This window comes from Theropithecus gelada, chromosome 5 (assembly GCF_003255815.1).
Source record: "Theropithecus gelada isolate Dixy chromosome 5, Tgel_1.0, whole genome shotgun sequence".
In the NCBI taxonomy this organism is placed as follows: domain Eukaryota; kingdom Metazoa; phylum Chordata; class Mammalia; order Primates; family Cercopithecidae; genus Theropithecus; species Theropithecus gelada.
In genome coordinates, this window is record NC_037672.1 from 46,501,496 (window position 1) to 46,520,726 (window position 19,231).

Here is a 19,231-nt window from a genome sequence, read left to right on the forward strand (position 1 = left end):
CTGAATCCAGCACATACTGGGTCTCACGCAAGGCCCATGGTAGCCACTGCCTGGCTATCATCTATGTTCTCTAAAGGCCCTAGGACTCTAGCAGCAAAACCAGCCAGGCCTTGCTTCTTCCCTCCAGAGAAGCAAGTTGCCTCCAGCCCTGTGCGAGTCCAGAGATAACATCTAGGAGCCAAGGCCTGGAGTCAGAAACCTTAAGAATTTACCTGGAACTCTATTCTGCTGTGGCTAAACTGGCATCCATGCCACAAGACAAAGTTTCTCTCACTCTTCCATCTCCTTTCCACCATCAGAGGAGTCTTTTTCCACGGCCACTGCCACCCCAGGCAACAGCAAGTACTGCTTGACTACCACCAATGTTCACTTAAGGCCCAAGGGCTCTTTAGTCAGCTTATGGTGACTCTTCCTTCAGGGCAGTGGGCCCCCGTTTGGCCCAGGGAAGGTTCAGAAATGCCATCCAAGAGCCAAGGTCTGGAATTGGGAACCTCAAGGGATTCATGTGGTTCTCTGTCCCACTGTGGCTGAGTTGGTACTTAACATGCAAGACAAACTCCCTTTTATTCTTCCCTCCCTTTTTCTCAAGCAGAAGGAGTCTCATCCCAGCCCACTCTCACTACAGCTGGGAATGTGCTCAATCTGAAGCCATCTGAAGCCAGCACAACTCTGAGTCTCACTCCAGAACCACAGCATGTACTACCTGGGTATTGCTGCTGATTATTCAGAGCCTAAGGTCTCTTTAGTCAGCAGGTGATTAATTCTGCCAGGACTTGGTCCTTCCCTCGTAGTTTTGCTTCTGGTCCAAAGTGGCTCTAGAAATGTCTCCTGGCAGCTATGGCCTAGAATGTGGGCCTCAGGACTGCCCAGTACCCTATCCTACTGTGCATGAGCTGGTAGCTAAGGGACAAAAGAAAGTCCTCTTTACTCTTCCCTCTCCTCAAGCAGAGGGAAGGAATGTCTCCTATAAGCTGTCAGCTGTGCTGCCCATGGTTAGGGAAGAGGTGGCACAAGCACTCCCTTAGCCACCGTGGCTGGTATCTCACTAGGTAGCATGTTCCCCAAGTCCACTGATTCCGACCCTGGCAGAGAACCATTATTTGCCCAAGAACTGCAGTCTTTGTGGCCTGGACTGCCTTTCAAGTTTATTTAGGACCCTAGAGGCTTTAGCCCATGGTGGCAAGGCTTAATAGAACTCAGGTTCTGACTGTAAGGATGAGTGAGTGCCCTCTGGCTAGGGCAGTATCAATGCTCCCTCTTTGGGCCCCAGCTGAATTCTGCCCCATTTTGCTTTCTGCTGTGACCGGGTGGCACTCTGTTCCAATGCAAAGTTGCACAACCACTGCCCTCTTCCTCCCCCAAGGACACAGATTCTCTCTGCACACCTCACAGTTACTGCTAGGAGTTGGGAGAGTGGTGACATTAACAATTCAAGACTGTCTTTCCTACATTCTTCAGTGCGTTTTTCAGTGATAGGAAGTTAAAACCAGGTACTGTGATCACTCACCTGAGTTTTGGTTCTTATGAAGGTGCTTTATGGTGTATATAGTCAATTTGATGTTCCTGCAGGGAAGACAATCAATGAAGGCTTCCTTTGGCTATCTTGTTCTGCTTCCCCCCTCCCCTCCCCCTCCCCTCTCCCTTCCCCTCCCCCTCCCCCCCCCTCCCCTCCCCCTCCCCTCCCCTCCCCTCCCGTCATCTCTTCCTTCTTTCTTTCTTTCTTTCTTTCTTTCTTTCTTTCTTTCTTTCTTTCTTTCTTTCTTTCTTTCCTTCCTTCTTTCTTTCTCTTTCTCTCTTTCTTACAAAAAGTGGTATAATTCTGAACAAACTGGCCAAAAACTTGTTTTATTTGCTTGCCCTTCTAGGTCAACACATACAAATCCGCTTTCTTATTTTTATTGGCCAGGCAGCATACTTTTGCTTGGATGTTTCAGAAATTATTTAACCATTCCTCAGTTGGTGGTCAGTTGTTCTCAGTTTTATTCAAATGAGTAATTCCAGCTGCCTTTTTTTGTAATATATCAGATATTCTTTAGACAAATAATGCTGCAGTGAACATCTTTGTACATATGTATTTATATTTTCATGTCATTCTGTCTGTAATATGGATTCCAACAAGTGGGATAGCTTATTTGGAGATATGCAGAGACTTAACTTTTACTTATATTGTCAAATTATATCTTCTGTGATACCCATTTACACTCCAGCCAGTATATGCAATTGTACATTTTTTCACCTCCTCATCAATCATTCAGTATTTTTTAGCTAATCTGGTAAGCAAAAATTTTATTTTGCAAAAAACATTATATTACATTTATTAAATTATTTGAAAAAGGAGGTAAAGTTGTTTTTGTGAAAATGTTTTCTAAGAGCACACCATAGACTACATGGCAGAGGTAGAGATGATAGGCAGGAAAACACTTAGGAGGATAGATTAATTAATAAAAGTCAGAGATCATGAAGGCTTAAGCAGGCAGAAAAAGGTGCCTCTTTTTCAGGGTTAAGTGGCTATCAACTAGCACATTAGCTGTATATTGTTATTACTAATGTATGGGCATGATTTGGCAAGTATTTCTTTAAAAACAAAAGAAAGTTTGTTTTGAAGTTAGAAATCATTCAGTACTTCCAAGTTGTGTAATACATTTAAGGCATTATGTATTCAACAACTTGAATTTAAATGATGAATCCATTAATATATTGCTTGAAATATAGACCATAGTCTTTGTCTTCCCGAGGATATTTTAATCAAAATATTAAAAATAAGCTGGAGTCTCATTCAAATAGTTAATTCCAGCTGCCTTTTGTTGTAATATATCATGAATTATCTCTCTGATGGATGGGTAGCCAAATGCAGATAAAATTAGCTTTGCAGTCATTCATTTTAAATTGCTCTCGAATCACTTGGAAGTAAATTCCATTTCAGAAGAATACACTTTAAGTCTCAGACAAAGAGATAATGGTCCTATATTTTATGATATAAGCAATAATAGTTTAAGTCTTATGATTCAGAAATATAGAAACTTATGTATTAAGTTGATGAAAATTAAGGCTTGATATATAGCAATAAAACCAGCAACCTAAAGCTCCCCAGATTGATGTTCATAGCATAATATTTTCCGGTGAAGAATTAGGTGGAATGAAAGTCTATAAAAATAATATATGGTGAAAAGCTTTCTCTTCTTGGGTGTAAATGAAAAAGCAAAAGCCTATGTGAGATAACAGAAAAAAGGAAATACTGAGATTTATTGATATCAAGATAAAAATGGTACTACTGTTGGAATGTCAGTATTGAGTAATAGTAGAAAGTGGAAAATTAAGTCAAATATCGGAGGAGGGTAAAAGGAATAATAACATTACATCTAAATCAAAAAAGCGTTAAATTAATACCGAATTCAATGTACAGAACAAAAGCAACTCTGGAAATTTACCTTGTTAATTTGAATGAACTACAAGTACAAAACTTGTTTCACAACTTAATTAATCAAGTCATTTTGCCCAGATAGCACGACACGGTCAATACCAGCAGCCGAGGTGTGCATTTATAGAAAATGTAATAATTTGGGATACCTGTGGCATGTTGCCAGAAATAAGTTCACAGTCTGAAGTTACTGTTCACAGACTGAATTCCTATTATCACCCTAATATCACTCCTTCATTGCAGCATGACCTTAATAGTATCATAAAGCTGGGCTTTTTAATTATTTTGTTATGAGGGTTTTTTTTCTAGTATGGTAATATGAATTGCATGAAAGGTACTGATCTCAGTAAACAGTCTACCACCTCAGGGTGGAATCACAAACTTTCTTATCCCCATGGGTTCAGCAGTCCTTTAATGCCCTGAAAAAGTAAAAATTTTAGCATGGCAGGATTTTACTTATTTTGGATCAGAGGCCCTTTGATGGGCACTAGGGATCATCCAAAGGAAGGCCACAAACACATAAAGTCACACACCTTCCCTTGCACACCATTGCAAATACACTTGCTTAGAGAATTGAAACGAGCCTGAGATTCTCAGTCTGAACAATTATGTTTTCCTTTAGAAAATATCTAATTACCACAAGAAGCTGGGAAAAACAAACTAAGTTCCAAAATGAATATCCAATAATAAAGATGCAATTTCATTTTTCAGACTTTCCATGAAGTGACATGCTCATTTAACTGACATTTGTAGACAGGGCTGGCTGTCACACAGGACCAGTGTTTGGTTTAATGTTCTGCTGTCACCATCTCAGAAATCTTAATAAACTTTTAACCAGGGATCCTGAATTTTCATTCTGCATTGGGCCACACAAATTTTGTAGCCAGTCCTGTTTGTAGATATTTCTATTGTTAAAACATCTTATAATTGTAAATGAATCTGAGGCACTATAAACTCTAAAATCCTCTGTGAATCTCTTAGAAATGACCAAAGTTGCCATTAGTATAATATTCATGCATTTGTAAGATTTTTATTGACCCCATATAATGTGCTAGACTTATGGAAAATGAAAATGAAAACAATATAGCCCCTGCTTTCAAAGAGTTTCATTTCTAGTGTTAAGCATTTGTTATATATTTCTAGTTTTTTGAAAATTGGTAATAGTGTTATAAAACGAATTACAAAATTGAAAAGTAGATTCCTCCACTTGTATGACTGGCAAATGCATTGCACAGAGGAGCTAAATATTCATGTGGGATAAATGGTATTTGTAGCTGATCACTTTTTATCTTTAAATACATGTAGCTATAGCCATGCTGGATGTTTAAATAAGTTTTCATCTATTATTTTAGTTGAAGAGAATTGGCTTGGTTGTTTGATTTTCAAAACTTTCTCTAGAAAAGAAAACAGTTAGGATACAGTTTCATAAAAAGATGATTTCTAAAATAACACTGTATCTGAGAATTAATGCTGAAACTTAACAGTTTTGTATGGAACAAGAATCAGAAAGTGTTCTTTTAGTATGTTTAACTTGATGGTGGGACCAACGTCCATGGTTGAGTAAGGTACCCAGGTCATATATTGTATGTGGAGAAGGTGAGGGTTTCACAACAGTGGTGAGCCTACTGATAATCAGCTTATTTGCATTTTATCATATCTGTCCCACTGTATGTATCTACTAACCCAAGATCTTGAATTTTCTATATTAATATCATTCTCAACAACTGAATTGAGTAATAGAAGTGATATGCCATATTGCCTGTAACAGGAATTCATCCAGGGCATAGGCTTGAATTTACTTTGTGAATATTATAGGAAATCTTAATAAACTAATATGCTGGGGTTGGCCAAGGCATCTCTCTAGATCAACTTTTAAGAGATTGGTTCTGCTGAAACTATAATGATATGTAAAAGAAAAACTGGATTTATTAAATTAAAACATTTCTAATGATAGAAATTTTCCTTAATAAGTTGTATTTTCAAGTGCTAACAAACGTCTTGAAAAATCAATACTGTGTGAAACCTCAAACGAAGATATAGGTTCATTTCTCTTTACTTGTTTTGATCATGTTGTCTTAAAAGTCAAAGTTAAGGAGATACAAAGTTAGTTTGCCCATACATTGTCTAAATATATTGTTACTACTTTTTTCCCAGCGCCTAACAGAGCTGCTTTTGACTTTAAAATGTGTGACTTTTTTGCTTCCATTTGTCTTTTCAGTAGTTTACAATAAAATAATCAGAAGAAAGAGATATATGCTTTGGCAAGGCAGAGTAATCAGTTTTTAGTGCCTGTAAAGTTTTTCTCTAGCATGTGAACATATAAATACTTTTGCTATATTACTTAATAAGGTAAGGTTGTATACAATCATCTATATCTTGCAATCATTCCTTTTCAAGTTTTACCTTCTGAAACAATGGCTGAAAGATTTATTATACTTTGCGTGCTTAAATAAATACAGTTATTAAATACATTCACATGTTTTTGTGTGTACAAACATAGTTAAAAAATAAAATCTAGTTGACCGCCTTCATGAATAGTAATAATTAAAAACAATAGCTAACTTCTATAGAATTTGAGTCATGTTTTTTGGAGCTTTTTTGATTATCAGCACTGTCCATCATCACATATAACAGTAAGTGCTTTAGAAAAAGAATTGGATAAGACCTTCAAGACATCAGTTTCATGCTGATGGATTTGTCAATAGTTCAATTCCTCATCCCTTTGCCTTTCTGAGCTATGTTTATTTAAGCAGTCTTGAATGTTCTTGCATATTGACTAAAGGAGCTGCAATTGATGGAAACAAGGTTATTCTTTAGTAAGCTGACAATTTTTGTCCTTGATGTTCAACAATGGAAAAACTAGAAGTGATGCCCTGCCAAAAGAAAGCAAATTAAGGAGGTAAAGTGAGAAAAAATATCTAGATATAGGAAACAACATTTACATTTCAGTGTCATAAATTTACTACTGTGGGCAGCTTTGAATGCTAGTTTTGTCCAGTGATGCAAGTGAAGTCAATTTTTACTGCGAAATAGATTAGCAGAGACCAGACATCATTACTATTTGACAGCTATCTTATGACTTGAATGAAAAAAGTTCCAAGCCAATTTTCTTAGTGGGCAGATAGATGTCCACTATACCAATGGCTATCTTCCAACACAGGGCAACAACTGAAGGAGAAATAAAATGACTTTCAAGACAACATGTGAGCAACCAGCCTTTAAGTATCAATACCATACTCTATATTTACTACTGAATAAAAAGTACATTTAAATAACTTGTAAAAATTTTTAATTTTGACATCAGAGTTTTCACATGACGTGTTTGTAACCAATTTGGGGAATTAGTAATAGCTTTGTTTTCCTCTGTCCCAGTTGGAAGATTATTATTAGGCTGAACTTATTTATGGTGTATTGAAAAGACTGTTTTTACCTTGACTTTTGTACAACACAAGAATAGGTTTTATTATACAAAGCACTTTTATTATTACTTTTTTATTTTGAATCATGCAGAATCCAGGTTTAAAATGTATCTCAAAGTGTGCAAATTATCTAAAGTGGTTTTTAAATTTTGGGTTGAATGAATATTTCACACAATGATATCTTTTGAAAATAACAACAGATTTGAGTTTGAATGTAAAGATCCTTAATTAAAGTTTCTAATATTTCTGCTCATCTCCTTGCAAAGGATGTAAGCTTTATCTATGAGCTTTATGCTTTTCAAGGAAATGTTTCTAATGAAGTTGCTCTTGCTTTTGTCTGCTCTCAAGGGTGACACTCTATAATAGGAAATGTAGTGATACATTGGGAAGATCATGGTTTTTAATTGAGATACACATGAATTCCAGTTTCAGCTCTGCTATTTACTACCTGTGTGCTCAGGGCAACTTATTTATCCTCCCTGAGGTTGAGTTTTGCTGTGTATAGAAATGGGAATAATAATCCATATCATTAGTTAAATGACCAGTCAATAGATCTAACATACTGCCTAACACACAGCAGGCATTCAAATCCCTTAATTACTGCATTTATAAGTCATTATTTTTACACAACTAGCAAATAAAAGGCAAGTTGTTACAATGTGTTAACCATTTTCCACTTTCTTCTTGTTTCTCAGACGACGACTTTTTTCATGAACTCCCAGAAACTTTTCCTTCTGATCCACCTGAGCCTCTGCCACATTTCCTTATTGAGCCTGAAGAAGCTTATATTGTGAAGAATAAGCCTGTGAACCTGTACTGTAAAGCCAGCCCTGCCACCCAGATCTATTTCAAGTGTAATAGTGAATGGGTTCATCAGAAGGACCACATAGTAGATGAAAGAGTAGATGAAACTTCCGGTGAGTTTTCCATTGCATTTGCATTGCAGTTCAAGATTCAGTTACTCACTACTCTAGCCTGGGGCCATACTATAATTTCAATTAGTAGAATGGAAAATGGAGTTATTCTTTGACAAAAAGTTTTGAATTGGTTGGTTAAGATTTGGTGATCTTGTTTCATGTGTTGAAAAGTAAAATGGCGTGAATAAATCTTGACTTGATTCCCATTGGACTACATGAGATTAAAATATGGTTCATACTTAAGAAGATAAATAATGCAAATGAATAGACTGACAATGTTAAATGCCCTAGCAAATAATATTCTTGAATTGCACTTGCGTGGTAGTCAGATCTAAATAGCCTGAGATCTGGGAAGCATTTTTAACTAGGATAAATTGAACGTGTTTACATTACTGTCTAATGTTAATCCATGTGCGTAGTTTGCCCTTATATTTGTTAAGGATTTGTAAATGTCGTAGATTCAAAGTATCTTATACTCATAATTTACATCCAAAAGTGAATCCTAACTTCCTAACTCTTATCTGAAATTAAATTAAGGGTGATTCAGAACAGTGATAGTGTAGGATCCATGAACAGAAGAAATGGTAATTGTAGCCCTTTCTCAGAGGGTCTTGATCTGATTATCTTTGCCGCGGCATGGTTAAAACTCCTGACTTTGTTGCTCTGTAAATACCATCCTTAAAGATAAAATACTAAAGGCAAAGAAAGGATGAAGTAGATTCTAATAACCTGTGGGATTTCAATTAGATATAAAGGAAACTTTCTTGATAGGAATTTTCTGCTACACAATGGATAAGTTAAGGTGGTTATGGAATCTCCTGGAGTTCTTTTAAATTGGAAACATATATATCTTTCCATGGTAGTATAAGTGTTTTTGCTCTCCAGCAGAGAGAATAACTCTTTGAACTTTCAGATATCTTCCAGACTTATGATTTTGTAATGTTGACATATATTTAAGTATTAATACTTTATTGTTCAATGTTTTCAAGCCAAAGAATATCAAGCATGACAAAAATTGAAGCATTTAAATATCTTTGTTATCCTTCATAGATGTCTTTCTATACCAAAATGGATACACATGTTCAAAATCCAAATTGTAAATAATTCATATCTGTGCCCAAGTGTTGGATTAACCAAAGACAAGTAGAGACCAGCACTTGAAGGCTCTACTTTCTACTTTCAAGGTCTGCAACAAAGTAAATAGCATATTGAGGTGACAGAACATAAAGAAATAGAACTGACTATGAGAGGACTGAGAAGAGGCAACTTTTTAAAAAGCATGTGGGGCATATTCTTTATAACATAAATGGTATTTGGAAAATCAGGTGGCAACTCTACCTAATTGCTTGTCAATTTGTGAATCAATATGCTCACTGAATGCAAGCTGATGACTGCAGATACAACTGGGTATCCAATTGTAGGGTAGCTTACTTCAGGGAATTGTCCCACCTCTTGGTCTAATTACTCAGAAAATAACTCCACCAGATGTCTTCAAAATCTCAAGTGGATTGAGTTGTATTTGTTTCAGCTCACGTATTTGTACAGATTTCAAACAAATAAGCTTTAATGATAAAAGGAAAGAGAAAGAAATCACAAAAGCTCAAATATGTCACAACATATTCAGGCTTATCTTTACTAAAATAATGAAATGCCTGTATAGGAAGATTATAAATAGAAACAAAACTATTCTAATATTGAATGCTTCTAACAATTTCATGCTATGTTGGTAACACACCCACACACACTTATACACATATATTAAGAGAGATTTCCTTTCTGTGAAACCCTTATTTTTAATAATTCTACACAAAATTAGTTAATATTATATACATCAATGATTAAGACTACCTTTTAAATTAACTATAAACTAAAATAGTTTGCATGTTTTCCTTTAAATTCAGGAGAGACAGATGAGAACTAAGGGATGATTTAGGAAATTCAATACTTTCTCAGTTCTCCTGAGATTCAGGAATGGAGTGAAATACAATATAGCTTTATTGGGAGCTTTCATTTTCATCCAAAACTTTACAAAAAAAAAAAAAAAAAAAAAGCCAGCATCCAGCCAAAAGCTAACATACTAGACTCATGTAAGTATTACCTTTAAAGTTAGGAAGAACTTGGTGGGAATGTAAATTAGTACAACCTCTATGGAAAACAGTATGGAGATTTCTCAGAGAATTAAAAATAGCACACCATTTAATCCAACAATCCCACTACTTGGTACCTACCCAAAGGAAGAGAAATCATTACATCAAAAAGATACCTGCACTCATATATTTTTCATAGCTCTATTCACAATAGCAAAGATAGGGAATCAACCCAAGTGTCCATCAGTGGATAATCAGATAAAGAAAATGTGGTATATACAAACAATAGAATACTATTCATCCATAAAAAAGACTGAAACCATGTCTTTTGCAGCAACATGGATGGAACTGGAGGCCATTATGTTAAGTGAAGTAACTCAGACCCAGAAATATATTAATAAATGCCACATATTCTCACTTGTGAGAGCTAAATAATCTGTACACATGGATGTTGAGTGTGGAATGATAGACAATGGAGACTCAGAAGGGTGCAGATGGGTGAGGGGGTAAGTGATGAGAAATTACTTAATGGGTACACTGTATGTTATTCAGGTGATGGATACCTCCAAAAGCCCTGACTTTACCACTATGTAATCTATTCATGCAACAAATTATACTTATATCCCATAACTTACTACAAATAAAAAGAATGAAGTTAGGAAAAAGACAAAGATGCCCACAGATACCATTATTAATTGGTATTATTCTAATCTACCAGCCAGTGCCATTAGACAACACAAGTAATGAAGAGGTACAAAAATAGTAAAGAAAGTGGAAAATCATCATTTATGACAAATTATGTGATTTTGTGCTCCTGGAAAATGTATGCATTTTAAAAGAAAAAAAAATTTTTAATCAAGAGAATAGAGAAAATAGCTGATAAAAAATTTGTATAAACAACCAACTTTCCTATGTACAGACAGCCAATTCAAATTAAAATGCAGTAAAAGATGTCATTTAGAATAGCTATGTAAAAGAAAACATGTAGGTATATACTTAACAAAAATTTTGCAGAATTTTTTAAAGGAAATTTAAAAATCCTACTTAGAGACAAAAAGATATCATGACTTACATTAAGGAAACACACATTATTCTTGAATGGAAAGGTCAAATATGTTTAAATGTCTAATACTTATAAATGAATCTGTAATGTCACCATCATTTTATTAAAAATAATTTGGGAAAATAGCTGAGAGAATTCTTAAATAGTAGAGTAATGAGAAAGACCCAACTCATTATAAATATAATGCTAAAGAAGTTAAAAGAGTTTGATCTTAGCAGAGGATAAAACATACAGATTAATGGATTAAAATAGAGATCAAGAAACAAACACCTAAGGCATTTGTACCTATTACATTACCTGGAATGTAATAAAGATCAGTTTTTTAACCAGTGAGGAAAATAGTTTATTCCGTAAATTATTTCATAAAACAAGATAGGAAGTTCAAATTGAAAAATAATAAAGAAAACCTGAAACTATCTCATTCTTTAGAACAAAATAAATGCTAGATGTTGGGGCTTAAAATCATCATCATCATCGCCACCATCACCATCATCATTAGGAGAAAATTTGGCAGTTGGTTGGTTGGTTTCAGTGGTGAGCACAGTCTTTTAAATCGGGACACACAATCTATAAGTCTTACAGGAAGGCATCATTAAACATGAATATCCAAAGTAAGAAAACCACAAACAAAACCAAGAGACAGAATTAAAAACTAGTTATAGTATCTGTGGCTATCTATTAGCCAACAGGCTAATTTTATAAATATATAAATAGCTCAAAACTATATTTAAAGAAAAGATCAGCAACCCAATAGAAAATTGAGCAGAGTTGTTGACACAACAAGATACAGGAACAGCAGTGTAAATGGGAATTAAGTATCTAAGGAGATGTCATCAGGATCAAAACGTTTGTTAACATATGGTGTTGATTAAAGGCATAATTTGTTAATGGGTGTTTAAATTGATACAATCTTTTTGAAGGCCAATTTGAAAATACCTTCAATATTGAAAGGTATATAGCTTCTACTGAGTAGTTACAAACCTAGAAACTATCTGAAATATAATTCCAAATGTGCACAAAGGTTGGCCATTGAACCTTTGTTGCAGTTGCATATCAGGGACTGTTTATCCCTACTGTGATACTTTTAAATTTATTTTTTATTTTTTTGGAAACAGGGTCTTCCTCTGTCTCCCAGACTGGAATGCAGTGACATGATCATAGCTCACTGCAAGCTTTAAACTCCTGGGCTCAAATGATCCTCCCACCTCAGCCTCCCAAATAGCTACAACTACAGGCACACTACCATGCCTGGCTAATTTTTCATTTTTTGTAGAGATGGGGTCTTGCTATATTGCCCAGGCTGGTCTCCAAACTCCTGTGCTCAAGTGATCCTACTGCCTTAGCCTCCCAATGCACTGGTGAAACAGGAGAGTTCCCTCGACCACTTCTGGGGCTTGCAACAGGGGTATGGCTCATTTACTCTTTAAGCTACACTCAAACACCTTTTGAGAGGAGGAGCGTGCAGGTGAGGGGGTGCAGGAGCTGGGGCGAGTGCCTTTGGGCTCCAGCAGGAAGGAACCCTTTACCAGCCTGCAGCAGTGACTGGAAGTTGCCTGTGACAGAGCTCTGGAGCCCCAGAGGGCACGTGTTATAAACAGTGCTCTTTTAGCTTTGCCTCCACAGATGCCTTAAACGTTAACAGCTCCGTGAAGAGTCATCGTGACAGCCTTTTTGGGTCCCTGCACCCAGTGTGTCCTGAATTCTTTTTCAGCATTAAGGAAGAATCAGGTCACAGGAACAGTTTGAAAGGTGATGAATGCGGAGGATTTTATTAAGCGGTGGAAGTGGCTCTCAGCAGAAAGGGAGCTGGAAAGAGGATGATAATGGGAAGAAGGTGATCTTTCCGTGAAGCCCGGCCATCTGCGGCCAGGCTCCTCCTCTCCAAAGTCATGCAGTCAGAAGTTATACTGCGTCTATCTGTAGTCTCCGATGCTCAGTTGCTTCTCTCGACGTTCAGCTGCTTGTCTCTCTGCCAGCTAAGGTCTGGGGCTTATGGGAGCACAGGATAGAGGGGCAGGGCAGGCCAAAAAGGTAACTTGGGCAGGAAAACAGGGGGCTGTAGTTTCCAGGCTTGAGGGTGGTGCCTTTGCTGGTGAACTGCCCTCTTCAACTCAGTATTTCCCTTCCTCCTGTCCATATCACTGGAGCTACAGGGGAAGAGGCCCACCATACCTGGCCATCATCCATTTTAAAACAATGAGGTTGCATCAGATATATATGAAGCTATAGAAAACTCTCTGAGATAAAACTTAGAATGAAAGCCAAAGCAGAGAAGACTGTGTACTGTGTGTGATATGCTTCCATGTATAAAGAAAGAGGATGCATGTATATTTGTAGGTGCATTAGAATTTTTCTGGAGAAACATATAACAAGCAGTTGACACCTTAGAGTCTGCAGTGATAAAGGGACTTTTATTGTTTGAGGTTTTTTTTTTTTTTTTTTTTTTTTCAATCCTGTGAATGTGTTATTTTCATAGTAAATAATGAAACCTGAACAAAAGCCCGTACCACTTTATTGCCTCTCTTTGCCTGCTATCATAAATTCCCAATATGGACAAATATTGGTGGAGAAATTTGTAGGCTTTTTATGTTAAAGTTTTTTGCTTTCCTGTGAGATCAGAATATCGTGAATGCAACTGAAATAAAGGCATTTGTTTTTTTAGGGGTGGGGGTTGAGGGGTTTTTCTTGAAGCTAGATTCGCCCTGCAACTTTGGTTCTCAACTGGAGTCTGACTGTAGTATTGTTGGGGATTTATTGGTTCTTAATAGCAAGAAATTTTAGAATACATTAAGTCCTGAAATGTATTTCAAATCAGGTAAATTTTCTTAGTATTGGAAAAAATCAAACCTGGTTATCCTATGATAAGACAGAGAAGAGACATTGCAAACAAGTTGTTTTTATACATACCTCTGCCTTATAATCATATTTAGAAGGATATTTAGTGACAACCAAGCTACATTACCTTGAGACTAAGAAAAGTTGACTACATTCAATAAAATATCTATCAAAGGTAACTTCGTATTTAAAAACTGCAAGACAATAAAACTGAAATAAAACAAATTTCTTCTCCAACTCATAAGATCTTCTTTTAAATTAGGAAATCATTAAATAGGAAGCAAATACTTATTTATACTCACTGATTATATCTATCCATTGATCATAACAAAATGTACTGACTGAAGATCATTCATTACCATTACTCTTTGCCTTTCCATCATTTAAACCACAATTGCATTTCTTACATATAAGAAACAGAAAAGTGGAAAGCAGCTTATAATAAATCATTTAGAAATTTTCAATATTTGAAAGTTCTTGATTTGGTAATACAGTAATACATGCCTATGTTGCCTTCAAAATTCCATAGAAATCATGATCTACTCAATATTTTGTGGTTACATTTTTAAGAAAAACTCGGGCTCCACTGTTCGCTTTCTATTTACTTGAAGTCTTTTCAACTCTTGTTTCCATGGTACCTAAGATCTACCATCTAAAAGCAAATATTTTTTCTCTGTGAAGAAGCAAAGAGGTTTAGAAAACCATGGTTATGTTGAAATTTTAATAATCCCTGAGATTTTCCTTCTTCATCTTTAATTATTCTCAAGTTAGCAGAAAATATCAATGAGGTCAACACAACAAAAATAAAAGTTCCAGGCCTTTTCCCAAACACCTTACATGTATTCTGTTCTTTACTCATCACAAGTGTCTTATGAGATAATTTCTAAGAATCTCCTTTGGTAAATTAGGAATCGGAGGCTCAGCAGGATAAAGAAACAAACTTGCCTCAAATCACCTACTGAGGAAGTGACGCAGCCAGGATATGAACCCAGAGCTCTCTGCTTCCAAAAACTTTGCTGTTGGCCCTGTGCCTGGTGTCTCCCTAAGTTTTGCATAACTACTGAACACAGAACAGTTAGTCTAAAAAACCAGCTATGCAATACAATTATTTCTTTTCCCAGGAAAAACAGCTCCAGAGTGTCAGCTGTATGTGCATTTTTCATGTTTTTATTTGCCTTCCTTGCTTTGTGTCAGGTTTTCCACATGCAGGCCTTTGTGATTCTTTAATATAATAACATAAGCTAGTGTTTAGGGTCTGGTTTTTCATTCTTGAAGGCCTTTGCCTTTTGGCCAATTAGCAAACAGTGATCCTTAATGGAAAAAAGGAAGTGATGAAGAGAAGCTATAATTGGGCATAAATTTAAGTGAATTGCTTCTAATCAAACCTCAGCTTAGGTATACTGTGCTCGCTCAAGACCCCATTTGTTGCAAGAGTGGGAACAATGAAAATCCTCCTCCTTTTGTATTCCTATTTCAGATACCTTTTCTTTCCATCTGGGTACCAAAAATTAAAATCTCAGCTTCATCCTTCACTCCAACAAGCAAAATGATCATCAAGTATTGCCAATTTATTTTCAAATCATCCTTCTGTTTTAAGTCTTGCTTCTACTCCCCTTCTACTCTTTAATATATACCTCTTTGATTATCTAAATAGCCACCTACATCTCTTTATTTTGGCCTTTTTTCGAGCAGTTTATTCTCCAAGTAGTTATAGGCCTAAAAGACAAGTGTTCAAATGGTTTTTCCAAGTGGTTGTCATTCCCCTTCTTAAAAATATACAATGGTTCCCCTTTGTCCGTGAAATAAAGCACATCCTCCTTGATCTTATCTTCAAAGTCTTCAGTATAATTGGCTCCTAATCAAACTTTCTAGCCTTGTCCCATAGTTTCACCTTTACCATATGCCTTGTATAGTAAGCTGATAGGGTTTTTCCTCTTAAACTGTGTTCAACAAACCACCAGTGTCTTATAAGTTCTTAATAGATGTTATTTTGGAAAACAAGAAAACAAAAACTTTGCAGCCAATGTAGGAAACGCTGCAGTAATTATATTCCCTTTTTGGAGAAAGTACTAAGTCATCTTAATCCATCTGGGCTGCTGTAGCAAAATACCACAGCCTGGGTCATTTATAAAGAACAGAAATGTATGTCTCACAGATTTGGAGGCTGGGAAATCCAATATCTAGCAGATTCGTTGTGTAATGAGGGCCTGCTTCCTTCTAGATGGTGCCTTCTTGCTGTGTCTTCACATGACAGAAGGGGCAAAGGGTGCCTCCCTTGTCTCTTTTATAAAAGCAGTAACCCATTCTTCATGACACTTGCCCCCATGGCCTAGTCACCTTCCAGAGGCCCTGCCTCCTAATACCATCACCTAGGGAGGTAGCATTTCAACATATGAATTTGAGGGGATATGAATAATGAGACCATAGCAAATGTATATTAGCACAACAGTCCCCAACCTTTTTGGCACGAGGGACCGTTTTCATGGAAAACACTTTTTCCACAAAGTGGGAGGGGGATGATTTAGGGATGATTCAAGTGCATTACATTTATTGTGCACTTTATTCCTATTATTATTACATGGTAATATATAATGAAATGAATATACAACTCACCATAATGTAGAATCAGTGGGAGCCCTGAGCTTGTTTTTCTGCAACAGTCCCATGTGGGGGTGATGGGAGACAGTGACAGATCATCAGGCATTAGATTCTCATAAGCTGCATACAACCTATATCCCTTGCATGTGCAGTTCACAATATGGTTTGCGTTCCTGTGAGAATCTAATGCTGCCACTGATCTGACAGGAGGCAGAGCTCAGGACGTAATGCTCTCTCACCTGTTGCACACCTCCTGCCGTGTGGCCTAGTTCCAGTACTGGTCCGTGGCCGGGGGTGTTGGGGACCTTTGTATTAGCATGTGAAAGTCTTAGGAAAGGTCTGTAGTGAGAAAACCTTATTTATTTATTTATTTATTTATTTATTTATTTATTTATTGAGATGGAGTCTCGCTCTGTCGCCAGGCTGGAGTCAGTGGTGCGATCTCAGCTCACTGCAACCTCCACCTCCTGTGTTCAGCCAATTCTCCTGCCTCAGCCTCCTGAGCAGCTGGGACTACAGGTGTGTGCCACCATGCCCAGCTAACTTTTGTATTTTTATTAGAGACTGGGTTTCACCATGTTGGCCAGGCTGGTCTTGAACTCCTCGTGATCCACCTGCCTCAGCTTCCCGAAGTGCTGGGATTACAGGCATGAGCCACCACGCCTGACCTGATAACCTTTTTACTATTTGGCAACTGTAATCTTTTTCACAGAATCTCTATTGAAATATCATGAGATCTTAATGTCACACCAGGAGATGATTTAGGAAATGCCACTCACAGATTTTCAAAGGGGAACTACGGGAGATCTGTATAAACTCTATCAAGTGATGCATACTCTTTTCTTTATAGTTTGGAGCATTATAATCATAGAAACATTAAGTTTTGAGAACTATGGGAGTCATTTAGTTCCGCTTAATTAATTGTTGGCATGCTCTTCATTAAATTGAGTGAAACTAATTTTTTATTATCTTGACTTTGTGAACCTGCTTACATCACATGGAACTTCAGAAAATAAGTTTGTTCACATCTTGTCCTCTTATTATTAGTCTTAGATAACTTGAAAAAGATAATTATCACATCTCTTTCCCCAAATCTCTCCCCTCTTTAGTCTAAACATTATAGGTCAAGAGAAGGCTTCATGAAATTCAGGGCCGTGTCTGTCTTTTTTTACTGTTGCTGCTCCTGCTTAACATGGTGTTGGGTACTTAGTAGGGACTCAATAAATACATTTTGAATGAGTTAATTATCCTTTATACCATACTTTTCTTTGCTCCACCTCTGTCAACACCTTATTCATTCTTAAAGAAGTATCTCAAATGCAATACTGTGAATGAATCTTTCTATAAAAACCCAAGTCATAGGTAAATATGTCCTCATTTCTGTTATTTGTACTTCCGTTTTCATTATACTCATGGTAATTGTGGAAATACTATGATAATCCCTATGAAATTATCAATATTCGGCATTCAACCTTTTTTTTTTGAGATGGAGTCTCGCTCTGTCACCCAGGCTGAAGTGCAGTGGCATGATCTCGGCTCACTGCAACCTCCACCTTCTGGGTTCAAGAGATTCTCCTGCCCAGGCCTCCCAAGTAGCTGGGATTACAGATGCCTACCACCATGCCTAGCTAATTTTTGTATTTTTGGTAGAGACGGTGTTTCACTGTGTTGGCCAGGCTGGTCTCAAACTCCTGACCTCAGGTGATCCACCTGCCTCAGCCTCCCAAAATGCTGAGATTATAGGCATGAGCCACTGTGCCTGGCCAATATTCAACCATTTCTGAAGTGCAGAAGTCACAGTCTTATATTCAATATCATGTGTTATTTATTAAAGTTATATTTATGTATACATATATTAATAGAGGTGCATGCATATATAATATATATAATCTCTGTTTCTTCAACTAGATTGGAATGGTATGGTATGGTTTATCTTTTGTAAAGCTTTTTCTTTTCTGTAGTTTATAACAAGGTGCTAAGCACAGGCAATGATCAATGACAGTTTATTTTCTGAGATTATAGCTACTCATCCTACTAAATTTGTGTAACTGAAATTTAGTGAGACAAACCAACAGTGTGTATTTGGAATATTTCATGAATAGGTAATTTGAGGAATACATAAAGATAGCTTAATCTTCTGTAAGAAGAGTTACTTTATACAATAAATATACCTATCACACCAATTGTTATTATCCATGTAATCATTTTAAACTCAGTTCTCATTAACAGAGTGAACAATTTCAAAAGGAAGTTATGTGGGTTTTGCTTACATTTTAGTAAATGATGCATACAATTTGAAAACTCTACTTGAACCTCATTCCATAATTTGTTATTTAAGTCAGTAGGAGTATTGCCTTTGCAAGAATGGAGCTTTATATCTGTAATACAGTTGTCTGCCAATGAAGATAAATGATTCTGGAATTTAAATCAATTATTTATTTGATTTCTTTCTCAGAGGTACTTATTTCAATACCAGAAACTAACAATTTTTCTTTTCAGTATGAGGCTGGCCCCAGGGCTGAGTAAATAAAAATGGAAAATTGATAAGGACCCATGTAGTACAAGAAGGCTATTTCACTGACTTAATCTGATAACTTCACAAGATAGTAGTTGCTGGTTAGTCATAACAGAATATCAATTGTCCTGGATTGAAAGGTGTAATGTTTCCTCACCTTTACTTTGCAATAATGTTCTAGGCCATATCTTTGCAATAAGTATATGTTATTAAAATTTTCTGTACAGTATTTGAAGATTCAGTATCCCATGGGGAAGATTTTTTAATGTTTGAATCTTATTTTTCATTTATTAGTGTTCACAATTAATTCATCCTTCTTTCACGTTGACTTTGTCTTTAAACACCTGGGCTAACATGGCCAACATAAACTTAGCTGCAA

The 19,231-nt window shown here is 36.4% G+C and overlaps 1 protein-coding gene across 2 annotated transcripts in view; it reads left to right on the top strand.

The window, feature by feature from the left end:
• The window catches only part of UNC5C (unc-5 netrin receptor C), a 382,002-nt gene that overhangs the window by 207,402 nt on the left and 155,369 nt on the right, over positions 1-19,231 (top strand). For both annotated transcript variants that reach the window (XM_025385362.1, XM_025385361.1), the window contains exon 2: positions 7,533-7,754. In XM_025385362.1, coding sequence (XP_025241147.1) covers positions 7,533-7,754 — 222 coding nt within the window. The remainder of the gene's footprint in view (positions 1-7,532; positions 7,755-19,231) is intronic.